We start from the raw sequence: 15,238 nt of genomic DNA on the forward strand, positions 1-15,238 counted from the left end.
CTTAAAATGTTAACTGTAAACAAATTCAATATACATTTTCCCAGCGTAGATATTGGCAAATCTGAAAAGAACCACCTCAAATAACATCCCTTTCAAAAAAACATTCCATATCTCATCTATAATCAAATCCATATTTAGAGGCATAAAGTAGTTCCAGTATTCATTTTTCCGGTCCACATATTAGCAAATCCAAAAGGAACTATACAAAAGAACATGTCCCACTTTAACCTTGATCAAATAAACTGACTTTGTGCTCCTTTTTGCATGAAACAATCTTGTTCTTTTCATTCAGACAGTTGTTGATCCATGTTTTGAACTTCTTTAATAGTTTGAACATCCTTTTTTGTAAATCCAGCAAAAAAAAAAAATTGCTCACTGGGATTGTCATTTTTAATTCCTTCTTAATTATTCTCAGATAAGACTTTGTTGCCTATTTGCATCTTCTGGGAACAGACTTTTTCCCAAGAAGACACAACTCCCAATGCAGTTCTTCAAAAATATCTCCAAATGTCATTATAAATGGTTTGTTTTGTTATGTCTCCAATATCAAGAGCGGTTTTCCAGCAAAATACTCTTACTCTATAAAATTAATTTTAATATTCAAAATCCAATATTCCAACATTTTCTGAAATCCTAATCTGTTTAAAACTTTCTATAGCCAAAACCTTTCTATAGCCAAACCTGCTATTTGTTTTAAATTCTTAAACATTATAAACATTATAAAAATACATCTTCATTTTCTTATATACAGGATTGAAGTCACTCACCTGGTGTTTCCAGCCTTGTCATTTTGAAGATGTCTAACTTCTTAAAGAAATTAATAGGCAATTGCAGAAAATAATGAGCAAGGGAAATACAAACTTAGTGTGCTGTAAAAGGCTTAATTTGTGGCTGAAGCAAATATATTTCTTTGCCCCTGGTTCTCCCAAACTCCAGAGATCCCAACTTTGTAGTCTACTCATGAGAAACAACCATATGGAGCAGTGGTGAAATGTAAAATTTGTTACTACTGGTTCTGTGGGCATGGCTTGATGGGTAATGACTGAGTGGGCGTGGCCAATTTTTTTTAAAAAAACTTTTAAAACCATTTTTTCTACAACCTCCGGCTGAAGAGGTTGTAGGAAAAATGCTTTTAAAAGCCTCTGATGATCCCAGCTGAGCCGCGCAATCATCAGAGGCTTTACTTTTAAAAGCATTTTTTCGGCCAAAGAGGTTGTAGAAAAAAATGCTTTTAAAAATTAAAAAAAAGCCTCTGATGATTGAGTGGCTCAGCTGGGCGGGGGGAGGCAGGGATTTTTGCTACCGGTTCTCCGAACCACCCGCCTCCATCGCTACCGGATCGGACAATCCGGTCTGAACCGGGAGCATTTCACCCCTGATATGGAGCAGAGCTTGGGTGATCTCCCATCCTGCTTTGTCCAAAGAGGTTTGAAGGAGCTAATCTATTTGTTAGCTGCCCGTTCAAAGCAGATATCAGCTTTGCTTTTTGCAGAGCCATCTTCAATCCACCATTCATTCTAGGAAGCAAACGTTGTATGAAATTTTGAAGGTATAATTATATTTGTTGTGACTTTAATTTTGCATTTGGTATTGGTCAGTCTCTGGGAAATATCTAGAGATCTAACTGGTCCTATTTTATTGGATTAATTTTAATTTGGGGAGGGCTAGGATGGACTACAAAGTTTCCACCTGATCCTTACTTCTGATGATTAACATCTGATTGTGAGAAGACCTGTGCGCTACCTCAGAATTACAGGGTTCTATCTGACACTTTTGTCGAAAATGAGTTAAGAGTGTGACAAGGTTCTATCTACCATGACTTAATTTTTTAACAACTTATTTAGTAAAATTTCTAAATAGATTTGCCACAAATAGCAAAATTACAAGGTTCTATCTACACTATCACATGAAAACTCAGAACTACAGGATTCTATATTTACAGCAGCCAATTGTCGTGCTTGGCTGCTCCCATGTGACAGAGCAAGGATGGAGCCTGCAGCGCCTAACGTTGCCTCCGTTTCTGGACACATGAATACCGAAATAATGTCTCTTTTCCATGATATGGAAGCAAGTTCAGACTTATATGAACCGAGTGGATCCGAGTATGTTCCAGAAACTGAAGATTATCAATCGGATATGGAACTTTTAATTGAAAACGAGTGAGTATCCTATGCTTTAAGTCTATACCATTCAGTAACACTATTGCAGTGCAAGCCTGGAACCCTGCATTTTGATCCTAGTAATAATTGTGGCTATGAGTCACACTTGAATATACATGTTTCAGGGCACTGAATTCTGAATTGAGTGAATCAGGGCAATTTGTGTTTGCAAGGATTTTTATCTAGGAACACTGGTAATCAGTCAAAAGCCAGTGTACAACTACCATAGCCAGAAAGATTTAGTAACAGATACCCCACCTACAGACAAGATGGGGAAACACCCTCATAAGCAATTCTTTGCTACAGCCAGACAAATAGTAATTGACTATATTAATTCATTTCTGAGGGTGGAGTTATTGTCGTGCTAGAACTAAAAAAAGAGTACCTCGAATCTTCATTGAATGTAAATATCATGTACAAGCTGTATAAAGAAAAAAGCAGCGAAACGGGAACTGAACCAGTCAAACTCTCTTACTATCAAACTGTATTCAACAATGAATTTAACCTGGCATTCCACGTACCCAAAAAAGATCGCTGTGACCTTTGCGAGGAACATAAAATTGCCACTCCATGTGTTCAAAGCAGTTTCAGTACAGTAATGTGCCGTATGCTAAAATTTCACAACTAAAATTCACCCAGACCCATTCAACAATAAGGTTCAAGACAACCTTCGCTGTGGAAAATTGGAACACGGTCACCATCCGTGCCTTTGAAAAGAAGACAAGGAGTGTTTGTGGAAAACCTGGCTCACCAACACCGCCTGCCACTCTATCCAAAGCAAAACAAGATGAAAGTATAGAAAGTATAGAAAGTATGCTCAAATGCATGCCTAAAGTTGATAATGACTATTACTGCACCATTTTGAAGAAACTGTAATGCAAAACGGGTTAAATAGTAATTCTCGGTATTAAGACATGCATTTACATTCTTACATTTAATGCTGTACCTTCAAATAGTAATTTACAAGCATTTTATGGTCACAAAAACAAATTCGAGTTAATATCAAATTGAATTCAGTGCTTTTTTCAATTTTTTTTTAATTAAACTTCGTAATTCTCATTTTTATGGTGTAACTTAGTGTGACAAGGTTCTATCTGATATTTGGAGCCTCCAGTATGACCCCAAGATGAGTCACCACCGGCCTCATTTTTTTTTCTTGCATGCACTATTTGTTGGTAGGCTCACATACCAAAATTTTTCCTTCTACAATGGGGTAACAGGTACAATTTTTCAGATGTTTAAGGCTCATTTCCCAAAAAATGGTCGCAAGGCACACAGAACCCTGTAATTCTGAGATAGCGAGTGGTTGAGACCAGAAGGTTAAAACATTTCCTCTTTAAAAGAGGGAGCAGTCCCATCTTTTCAAAGGGACCAACAGAACAGCCATGCTGGAAACAGACATGGTGGAACCTAGCAAAATTTATTAATTATAAACCAATGCCAAGGCCCCTTTCTTAAGCAAAGTGCTTAATATGGTAGTGGATTTGATTCTCTTCAATTAATTTTGTTTGCCCAGTGGGAAAACTGTTACTGGGGAAAGACAGAAAGATGCAACACCAACCATTCTACTTGACCTGTTAGTGCAGGGATATTCAACTTGAGGCCCTTCAAATCCGTATTACAGACCTATGCTATGCCTTTGATAACTGTTGCAAATTGTTGAGCTAGGAAATGCTTGAAAACTATAATGAGAATCTTATAATAAGTTTTAAAGACTAAGGACTTCCATCCACAAAGTAAAAGCCATCCTCAAATAAGTTGCATCATTGTATTGCTTACTCTGCTCCTCAGGATTCCCAAAACTGTTAAGCATAATCTCTTGGCTCCCAAAAGGGAACTGTCAAGTATTAATGGTATACTGCAGAGGTCTTCAAACTTGGCAGCTTTAAGACTTGTGGACTTCAACTCCCAGAATTCACCAGCCAGCTATGCTATGCATAGCATAGCTGGCTGGTGAATTCTGGGAGTTGAAGTCCACAAGTCTTAAAGCTGCCAAGTTTGAAGACCTCTGGTACACTGGAACCATAACCCATATTAGGAAAGTGTGGAACTGCCTTGTAGTGTGTTGCTTATCCTAATTTACAGATGGTGGTGGTGCTGGAGGTCATCTGATAGATCCTTGGATAAGGCCTACCAAACTAAAGCTCAATTCAAAAAACATGAAGATACTATCATTTAAATGGTTCCTTTAATACGGAATGTTTTTAAACCACTTTGGTGAGTACCCTAGTTATGTCTATATTTGGAGAAAATTTTTTGGATGTAATAATCCATGTTCTAAACTGACGTTAGAATTATTATAATACACCGTCCTTACCTTGAAAACAGACTCACGGGGAAATAAATGAGTAAAATACAAGGCACAGAAAAGAGTATTAACTGAAAATTGATTTCCTTGCTGTATTTTAAGCAAAAGAGACTGCAGAGTAACAAGGTCACAACAACATATTTTTTATGTACCTGGACTTGAAAAACTCATAAAATTTAAAAGGTATAAAAATATTTGTCACTGTATTTTCCAAACAACACTGCCTGTCATTAGTTCCATGGAAACTTTTTTTTTTTTAAATTTGCAAACTAACAAAAACCTAGTCAATAACTCATCCACAGTTAGCATTCCAATTCTAACAATGGAGGAAAGCCATTTCATTTCCGCAAAAGAGCACCGAAATCTCTAATTGATATAATTGAGCAACTGAGCCACTGGACTGATGGAATAGAGAATGGGAGCAGGTGTCCTGATGGAGAAAGAAATGGAAACCCAAGAGGAAATATTGCTACAGAAAAGATAGAGGTACTGTTGCTATTAAATCGCTTTGTAACAATTGTAAACACTTACCCACACCCACCAGTTTATTTGCAATGTATTTTACAATAGAGTAAGATTGACAGAGGTTTCATAGGCAAGGCTATCTGTGCAGCCTCACAGACCAAAAGCATCCAAAATACAGTTGGGTAATTGAAAGAATTAAAATGCTGGCTAGTACAGTTTTTTTGTCCAAACTACTTAACAATATTTAATAATCTTTAATATGAAAGTAATATAGGATTTTCTCATTATTAGCTTATATATTAGCACTTTGTATGCAAGAAGTTTTTCATTCTTTCCTTTATTGGTTCTTTATCCTGAAATAGATCAAAGAATCATCATTTTCCTAGCCTAAGTATGTTTTAAATTTGAATAGCAAATCCATCAGGTTAGCATCTCCTGCAACCTCAAGGAAATATCCCAAAGTAATGATACAAGAATGGGAATCATGTAGCCAATTAGCAGATTCTAAGTAAAAATAGCAATCATTTAGTCAATAGATTTTAAGTAAATATATAAACAAGCACATTTTAATTTTTCTGTTATGGCTTAATCTATGGACCTGTCATTTAGTGTATATTATCAGCCCATCTTCCCAATTTTTTGGACTTAAAAGAGCGATAATAATAATAATAATAATATATAATATGGAGTTCAATTAGCATACTATGGAGTCCCATCTACATATTTTTGTTGCAATATCTCCGTGTAATCCCACTGAGATACGAGGAGTTTCTCTGCTTGTGGAAACACTGATGTGTTCTCAAATAAAATTTTATATCCCATCAAACAGAACAAAATCTAACTCAAGCAGATTTACAACAATTTAAAGTAAGCCACATAACAATTGTTGTTTAACAAACAGAAAACCCATCAAGAGAGCACAAACTGTAAAAACCTCATTCTGAATTTGAATAGTAATATTTATTATAAAAATGTTTTGAAAGCAGGCATAAAAATGGGCAATTCTTTGTTAGGTGGCAATGCCAGTAAAATGAGAGGCATAGAATATAAAATAACTATTATTTAAATACCTCCAGTTATATTGGACTACAGCAGGGGTGTCAAATTTGCAGGCTGAATGCGTCAAGTGCTGGTCACGCCCACCCCCAGTTTAGCGAAGGGGGAAAAGCCACGATGTCACATGATGTGAGATTGACATCCCTGGATTACAGCTCCCAGAATTCCATGCCAGCAGAGCCAAATGTATCCAGCTGACAATTAGTAAAAATAAGACTCCAGAATTAAGAAAATCACTGTTGCATGATAAGTTTCCATTCGTTTGCAAAACAAGTTTTTCTCTTGCAGAGTGATGAATTCCCACCTGTCCTGCTCCTAAGCATTCCTGGTGGCCAGACACTAAGCCACAGACTTATCAGTTATGCTTCTTTTTTCCTAAATGGAAGTAGCTTTGAGTTCCCCCTATTAAAATGGCTCCTACTCTCATAAAAGCTTCTAGTTACTACAAAACCTGGATGGGCGTGGCCAACTCGATGTCACTCACTTCCACCAGTCACATGACCCCCCTAGCCACGCCTACCCAGCTGGTCATTAGGGCAGAGAAGTAGTTGTTAAAAAATACCAGGAACCACAAAATCCATTTGACATCTCTCTCTCTCCCCTCCCTCCCCACCCTCTCTCTGTGTATCTCTCTCTCCCCCCCTCTCTCTATCTCCCTGTCTCTGCCCTGGCCACTTCTCCATCCCCCACTTCTCCACTCACTTCCACCAGTCACATTACCTTCTCAGGCCAGGTGAGTGATTTGGGAGGGGAGGGCGAGGGGTGGGGCCAGCCAGTGGTGGGATCACCTGACAGGGAGCCACAGCAGAGGGCCCAAAGAGCCACAGGTTGCTGACCCCTGGGGTAGATCAACTAGTAAGAGTTCCCCAATTTAGTAAGAGTTAAACCAGCCACCCAAATGCTTACCGTTGACATCAAACAAGTCAGCATGATTACATACTTGAAAAACCTAAACATCAGTCAAGCCACTGATGACTATTATACAGAAAAATGCTTTTCAAGGGTAAATTGTTGTTGGATTCTATTTATCAGTCTTCTATTCGTGTTATGTAAAAAGGGCTTTTCTGAATAATCACTTAAGACGATTTATATTATATACCGTATTTTCCATTTCTATGTAAAATGTGTTCTGTCCCATTAGGCAGGTTATTTGAGGGAGTAGAAGGATACACTGCCACATTATAACATTTTAGCTGCCACCCCACTGCAGTCAGGGTACATGCTTTCCTAGTGATAATAAACTGGGGAGGATCAGCAAGCTTTCCTCAATATTCCCTACTCCAAACTTACGTTCATATTGTGGTAAACCTATATCAGCAAATCCAGAGTAAAGAGAGTTAAACATATGGATAGAGAAAGACAGGAAGGATAGAAAAAAATAGTGAACAGCAACAGCAGAGTATTCAATAAATGTTAGGTAGAACCAATCTCTATATTGCTAAAATTTTGGCTCCTATAACTGGTTGAAACAGTGCACCACCAGGCAATTTTATTTTTGAACCAAGGTATTTCAAATGCGCCAACTTACAGAAGGCATCCAAAATCAGACCCCATGATTCCCCTGGAGTTGAAATTTAGCAAATTTGGTAAAACATTTTATGACAGAAACATCACGAAGCAGTTTATGACCCAATGTGTCATAAAACTACCTGTGTTGATGTTTGACTCTGCTATACAGTTCAGCATGGGCTACTTTCAAGGCAGATACACCTCTGACTGTATCCCAGATTTTCCAGTGAAGACAGTACATTACAAGTTTTGTCATCGTTGAAGGCAATGAGGAATCTGTTAAGGAAATATCTCTGAAAGGAATGACTCAAGAGGGCCTTGTCTAGTTCCATTTAAAAATCAATGGTGACAAGACAGCTGTTGCTGATAACTTCCCTTCTGCCAAATAAAAACCAATATCTTTATTCGAATGTTTCCTAAAGAAAAAAAATGCACATCATTAGTAAATCTAATTGGGCAGTTCTTGTTCATCACATCTGTTCTATTATCATAGAATATTATCTTATAAAACAAGGGATAAGGTTTGCTTTTACATTAAATATCATCACAAATGAGAAAGCAAACTTCAGTCATCATTGTTCCAGCCAGAGTGGAAAAAACATTGCCTGGAAAGTTGTGACAAAAATAACTTCCTTTCTCTCCTCCTATATATATACATAACAGATTCTGTCCCATTTGTAAGCAAATTAGACAGCCGCACAATTAAAACAAAGCATATTAATCTTTTCTAGTTTGGGCCATGTTGGAAAAAAATCTTTTGTGACATGCTTCATTTTCTATTGAATTGTCATTAAGCAGTGTGATTTACAATTGACACATGATACACAGGGACCATAAATGGAAACTGTAAAAATATGACCATGTACATAAAATAGTATATTAATATAGAGATCCCAATAGCAAATAACCATCCAGACAGGGAAATGCAAGGTTAGTCAGTAAAGTAACTTCAAGCTGCATGATATGTTTTATTTCAAAATTCAGACAGAAACCCTGAGTTACCAGCTACACAATCAGTTAAATTAAAAAAAAAAAAAAGGAAAAGAGCAATAATGACTTTTTTTGGTTGCACTTAGCATCATGGAGGTGCTGGATTGTGCTGTTTGGCAGAGTTTAAAACAAACAGATAAACAAACAAACAAACAAACAGAAACCCTCTTCCCCTTTCTCCATCTAGAAAATCTGGACATTTTCACCATTGAAAAAGCATTTTCTTGCAGGCTCATTACACATTTAAAAGCTAGATACAATCTGGCATAGATTTCAAGAGTCCACAGGATTTGAGGATTTTAGAAAAAGTATGCAATTCCAACCAGTCGGATGGAGTAGTCTTCAATCACATGATGTTGAAAAGGGAAAGAGGGAAGAGATGAGTCAAGAGTTCTTCAAAACCATCTTGAGTAACAGCCACCTGGCTTGGATGATAAGGAGCAGGAAGCTCAGCGTGTGCACACGAGAACTCACAAATCATGTAAAAAGTGTGTGTCTGTACTGAGGGGCCCTTTTAAAAAAAAAAAGAAAAACATCTCCACTGGAGTGATCTTGATGAGAGAAGCAGTGAAAGCACACTTTCAGCTGTTACCAGGTTTGAGTTGCTGAGTTCTCAACTTGTCTAAGGCATGGCCATTTGCAGGTAGAGGTGTTTTGTGGGAAGATTATTGCATGTTCATCTTCTTACCTACATCTACATAGATTCCTTTTTAAATAGCCTCTCTGTTCATTTAAGAACAACACATCACAACAACAACAAAAAAAGACATCCATGAGGAGAACAAGAGCTAATCTTTCTGAAGGCACTTGGCCCTGATGGACTTCTTGGTGGAGTGACACTTTCCTGTGCCCCTGGAAAATACCAGGGGAGTTTGTGCAGAGTCACAACTTGGGATGGTGGAGAATTACCCTGTATTCCCATATCACAGAGTGGTCGATGGGAGCTTCTTAACCCGCCTTTGTGCCAAGAAAGAGGCTTCAATAGGCTTCAGTTGGGGGCTTGGCTTCGAGTTGTTCAGTGCAGAGTATGTGGCAGCCATGGCACCCTGGAAGAGAGATAAGCCACAGGAGTTTGCTTAAGAGACAGATGTGCATAAGTTGCATGGGCACCAGGGTTGACATCACTACAAAAAACTGATTTTTTGCTGACCCCAAAACACTAAGCCATTCACTCCCATCTAGCCATGCTCTTTGGAGACGTAGCATTTTCATTCCAACTTAGAACTAAGGAGAAATTTCCTGACAGTTAGAACAATTAATCAATGGAACAACTTGCCTCCAGAAGTTGTAACTACTCCAAAACCAGAGATTTTTAAGAAGAGACTGGACAACCATTTGTCTGAAATGGTACAAGGAAGTGATGGCTAACCTTTTTGCCATCGCGTGCCAAAAGCGTGGGGAGCGTGGGGGGGGGTGTCTCTCATGCGTGCCCACACCCATAATTCAATGCGTCCCGCCCCATGCATGTGCATGCGATCCCCCCGCTCTTGGCACGCAATGGCACGGTGGGCCAGGTAGACCCATTTTTCGCCCTCCCCAGGCTCCCCAGGCTTTCTAGGAGCCTGAGGAGGGCGAAAATAGCCTTCCCCACCCCCCTGGAGGCTGGAAACGGCCCATTTCCTGACTTCCGGTGGGCCTGAAAGGCCCAAAAATCAGATGGCTGGCGTGCGCATGCATGCTGGAGCTGAGCTAGGGCAACGCTCGCATGCCCACAGATATGGCTCCACATGCCACCTGTGTTCTGGTTTTGGTACTCAGCGCCAAAAAGGTTTGCCATCACTGGACTAGAAGGACTCCAAAGTCCAACTCTTTATTCTGTTGTTCTTTCATTTACACATTCTCAAGAATCAAATCTTTTCCTGCCGGTATCTGGAGGCATCAGTTGGGGAAGGTGGCTTCAACGTATCACTCCTAAGAGTGCTTCCCCAAGGTCCCAGCTCAACAAGCAATGATGATAGGGACAACTGATAGACTCTTATTAATTTCAAAGGTTATCGTTATCTGTTTCACTATCAATGGAAATCTCATTGCCCAAGATGGACACTTTTACTAGTGCTAAGCCTCCACTGAGATAGAGCAATTTAAGCCTGTTTAAAGAAACAAATCAAGATCTTGAAAGAAACCAACATGTGTTGGTTTCTTCAGGCAAATACCGATAAAAACAAGCATGGAGCCAGAATGTTTGCAGACATCCATGGCATAATGAAGTCCACTTCTCTGGGAGTCAAAACTGCAGTTTCCCCACAGAATGTATTTAGGGTAGGAGAACCATTTACTGTGCGAAACAGCCTGACTTGTTCTTAAAGAAATGTAACAGCTAAAGTTCCTGAAAGAAGTGCAGCCTTTTTATTTTAATGCTTTCAAGTCAATATTAACTCTTAACAACCGCCTGAACAAATCACTGCAGTTTTCTTGACAAGATTTTCCGAAGTGGTTTGCCATTGCTTCCTTCCTAGGGCCAAATGTGTTTGACTGGTCTAAGGTCACCCAGCTGGCTTTGTACCTAAGGCAGGACTAGCCTGAAAATGTTAACCAGTACACCAAATTGGCTCGCTCTGCCTTCCATTTACAGACTAGAATTCCGTCTCTCTCTGACTGCTGTTTTTCTGCTAGCAGCAGCAGATTTTGCCAATTGGGAAACATTTCCCCTAGCAAAAGCTGTACGTGGAAGTTTTAACCTAAACAATCTGAAGCAGCTTATCTGAAGAATGATTTCCTAAGGATTTCCATCAGGTACATGCACATACATGGGACAGGGAGAGAGGGACTTGCTACTCCTATCCTGGTGAGGTTACTCTAGTGCAGGGATGGCTAACCTTTTTGCCGTCGCATGCCAAAAGCGGGGGGAGCGCGGGGGGGTCTCTCTCATGCGTGCCCACACCCGTAATTCAATGTGTCCTGCTCCCGCCCCCCCGTGCATGTGCATGCGACCCCCCCGCGGTCATGGCATGCGATGGCACGGTGGGCCAGGTAGGCCCATTTATCGCCCTCCCCAGGCTCCCCAGGCTTTCTAGGAGCCCGGGGAGGGCGAAAACGGCCTTCCCCACCCCCTGGAGGCCGGAAACAGCTCATTTCTCGACTTCCAGTGGGCCCGAAAGGCCCGAAAATCAGATTGCCAGCGCGCGCATGTGCGCTGGAGCTGAACTAGGGCAACGCTCGCATGCCCACAGATATGGCTCCGCATGCCACCTGTGGCACGCGTGCTATAGGTCCGCCATCCCAGCTCTAGTGTTTAAATTATATTTTTTAAAGTACTATCAAGTGGGGTGTAGGAACACAGAAGTGCCAACTTCAAAGGACTTCTTCAGCCAGACTAGTATTGTCTGTTTTGGCAGTACTTGTCTTGTTTTTTTCCTTCTTTCCAAACATGAGATGCCACAAATGGAACACGGATTTCCCACATGTAATCTTGAGTTGTGCCAGCCTCTCTCCCATGTTTCTCTTTTTCCTCACTGACCCAAGGGTACTGAGAGAAAACGAGGTCCGTGTGACAGAATATGGCAGGAAGTATGCAAATCTCTTCATACCTTTACAAGCTGCACATCCTGGTGACTTAATTGGCTCTGAGGCAACTTGTCCTTCTGGGTTATCCACGGGTGTTGGAGTACCTGTTTAGCAGTCAAGCGCTGATGCGGATCAACATGGAGCATCTTGGATACTAAATCCTGCAGTAAGTATTCAGAAAACATAGCTGCTGAATATTTTTTCCTCTTGCCAGTTTCTTGGCTACAATGAAGGAGATAGTGCTGCTTCTTGGTTAATTTGAAAGTTACTTCCAGGTTTGTCATATCTGGCAACAACAATGTCTAGTTAGCCAAGATTAATAAATTTGTAAATTCCTTCCTTCCTTCCTTCCTTCCTTCCTTCCTTCCTTCCTTCCTTCCTTCCTTCCTTCCTTCCTTCCTTCCTTCCTTCCTTCCTTCCTTCCTTCCTTCACATTTGGATATCATGTCTGACTCTAATCCGTGGCTTGTCCTTCTTTACAAAGCAGTCATAAGCCAGGATTTGTTCTCTAAAATCGCCAAATGGAATCTCTAATTTGTTCAGGTACTCACTCCAACAAGAGAGGCCAAAAAAGCACAATCACATGGCAGGCATTGACATCCTTTTCATTCACACAAGGAGGTGCAAACACCGTTTTTTAGGCGTTCAAGGAATCCTCAATTTTCTTCGTTAATCATTCATCTTATTTCTTGTAACTTTTTTATTGCCTAGTCAACTAAATCCAAAAATTAAATCAGAGGAGTTAGTTTTAGGCACAATGAATTCCAGGGCTATTGCAGCCTGAATTAATTGCTGGCCAGTTAATGGACTTGATTTTCCCTGCTTCAGAAATAAATAAGACTTGCAAAAATGGGGTTTTACTATACACCCCTTTTTATTTTGCATCTTCCACCTTCCCCGCAAGGGGATGGAAAGAGACAAAAGGGAGAATAAATCCATCCCACAAATCCAAGCACAGTGATGCTCACTCCAGTTGGACCACGATGATAATTTTGATTTTCTTCTTTCATTTGTCCAAAAAAGGACAGAAGATCAACCCAGAAGAGCAAACTTTGGAGCAGCTGCTAGGCCTTTAAAAAGAATTCCTACAGAAACGACCAGCTCATTTGTGTTCGTGCACTGACAAATCAGGGAGCTGAATCAATTGTTCTAGGAGGAACAGCTTTAGTCCATCAAGTTATCCCAATAAGCCAATGTCTGTTGGTTTTCTATCTCAAAAAGAAAGTGGGTGACTATATGAGTTTGGGGGTAAAAAACAGAGCTATATAAAATGGTACAAGGTGTGTAAAAAGCAGACCGGAAGATTTTTTTAAAAAAAACACTGCCCTCTCCCAAAATTAGACTCATTCAATGAATCTGAATTATGAGAGAATTGGGACAGATAAACAACTTGTTTTGTTATAGCAGAGCATAATTTTATTTTTATTTATTTTTTATTTTATTATTCATATTTCTATGCCACCCACTCTCCGAGGACTCTGGGCGGCTTACACCAAAGACAGTATACTAAATAGCATATTGCCCCCTAACAATCTGGGTCCTCATTTTACCCACCTCGGAAGGATGGAAGGCTGAGTCAACCTTGAGCCGGTGAGATTTGATCCGCTGATCTGCTGAACTAGCAGTCAGCTGAAGTAGCTGCAGTACTGCACCCTAACCACTGTGCCACCTCGGCTCTTATAATTAAACCCGTGGGGATTGGTTACCACAAGAATAAGAAACGATTGCTAAATTGGGGCAATTTTAGCATTTCTGGATGATAAGGAGGTCATGAAAAACTCATAACAATGACCCCAAACTCAAAATTCATAACTTTTAACCATATCAGAATGGTTAAAAATTACTCTCCAGAATCAATGCTCCTCATGAGGAGCCTGGACAGGAGGGTGTGACGCAGCAGTGAAATCGAACCGGTAGTGCCGGCATCGGGAGGCTCCGTCTACCCGCCAGGATGTCATTACATCCCATTTTTGACCCTCTGCACATGTGCAGAAGAGGCGTGCATGCTCCCATTCCCGAACTGGTAGTGAAGGTAAGTGGATTTCACCGCTGGTGTGATGGCTCTCCTAGAAGCACCTAGTCAGCCACTGGACAAAATGAAAGTGGACTAGATAAGCCATAGCTCCAAGCCGCGGGACTCTCGGGTTTTATGACTCAAGCTGGTTTATCACTGCCTGAACTAAACCTTACTCTGGCTGCATCAGAAACGGTGTTCCAATTTCCTCCTTTGAGGGAAAACTTTCCACCGCCTATCCGAACAAGGATTTCTTCAGGGGTATCACTGGGCCCATTTGCAAACGGAGTATACCTGGAAAAGACAGAAGGGGGCAGGTAGAATGACAATAACCACATATTTAATACATGTAATACCATAATATCAGATGGAAGAGATGAAGAGAACATCTAAAGCATGGGATCTCCAACCTTGGCAACTTTAAGACTTGTGGACTTCAACTCCCAGAGTTCCTCAGCCAGCTTTCCTCAGCCAGAGGAACTCTGGGAGTTGAAGTCCACAAGTCTTAAAGTTGCCAAGGTTGGAGACCCCTGATCTAAAGCATGGGCTGAGAGTAGACATGGGTAGAGAAGACAGGAGGACTGCAAAGGGGAAAGATTCATCATCACCATCTCAACAGCATCCAATTCGCAGAAAACCCATTCAACTCCAGGTAGAGATTTTAAGTACACATTATTTTCACTGTTAAGGTTTGGTTATTTTTTTTAAAAAATCACAGAGATCCACACACGGGCTCGGCAGAAGCCGGGATTCTCAGGAGACAAGACTCTGAACTGAGAGATTTCATAATTCATTATAATTATGAGCGTGTAATAAGTCACAGTGCCCTATTACGGAGCTGAATCATACGGTCTAGTGTCTGTTAATGATTGGTTGGGAATGGAAGATTTGCTGTGGGGCAAAGAAATGGCCAGCCTGACCTTCAGGTTTGTTACAGTTCTCCAGTTTAACAGCAATTCCTAATAAATGCCTGTAGCAGCTTCGAAATGGACAAGCATTTCCTAATTTTTAGGCAACATTATAATGAGCCTGCTAGATTTTATTGATAGCCAACTTCTGGAAAATCTTGCCCAAAGAGCAGAGAGGGACTTCAAATGCTTACCTTAAGCAGAACAAAAAAAAATCTTAATTGGGATAGGGTGAGATTCAGATTACAATTTCAACTGAATCCATTTTTTACTCACTGATGGAAGAGAAAGACTTTACGTGTTCCAGTGTGAACTTATTTTTGTC

The 15,238-nt window shown here is 40.3% G+C and overlaps 1 protein-coding gene across 6 annotated transcripts in view; it reads right to left on the reverse strand.

The window, feature by feature from the left end:
- Positions 1-8,441: 8,441 nt before the first annotated feature.
- Positions 8,442-15,238, reverse strand: part of RPS6KA1 (ribosomal protein S6 kinase A1) — a 107,607-nt gene continuing 100,810 nt past the window's right edge. For all 6 annotated transcript variants that reach the window (XM_034413552.3, XM_034413554.3, XM_087876954.1 and 3 more), the window contains 3 exons: positions 14,182-14,299; positions 12,015-12,152; positions 8,442-9,533 (listed from right to left, as the gene is read on the reverse strand). In XM_034413552.3, the coding sequence (XP_034269443.1) occupies positions 9,411-9,533; positions 12,015-12,152; positions 14,182-14,299 (379 nt within the window). In that variant the 3' untranslated portion in view covers positions 8,442-9,410. The remainder of the gene's footprint in view (positions 9,534-12,014; positions 12,153-14,181; positions 14,300-15,238) is intronic.

The sequence above is a fragment of the Pantherophis guttatus genome, chromosome 10 (genome assembly GCF_059756535.1).
Source record: "Pantherophis guttatus breed Tessera chromosome 10, ASM5975653v1, whole genome shotgun sequence".
Lineage (NCBI taxonomy): Eukaryota > Metazoa > Chordata > Lepidosauria > Squamata > Colubridae > Pantherophis > Pantherophis guttatus.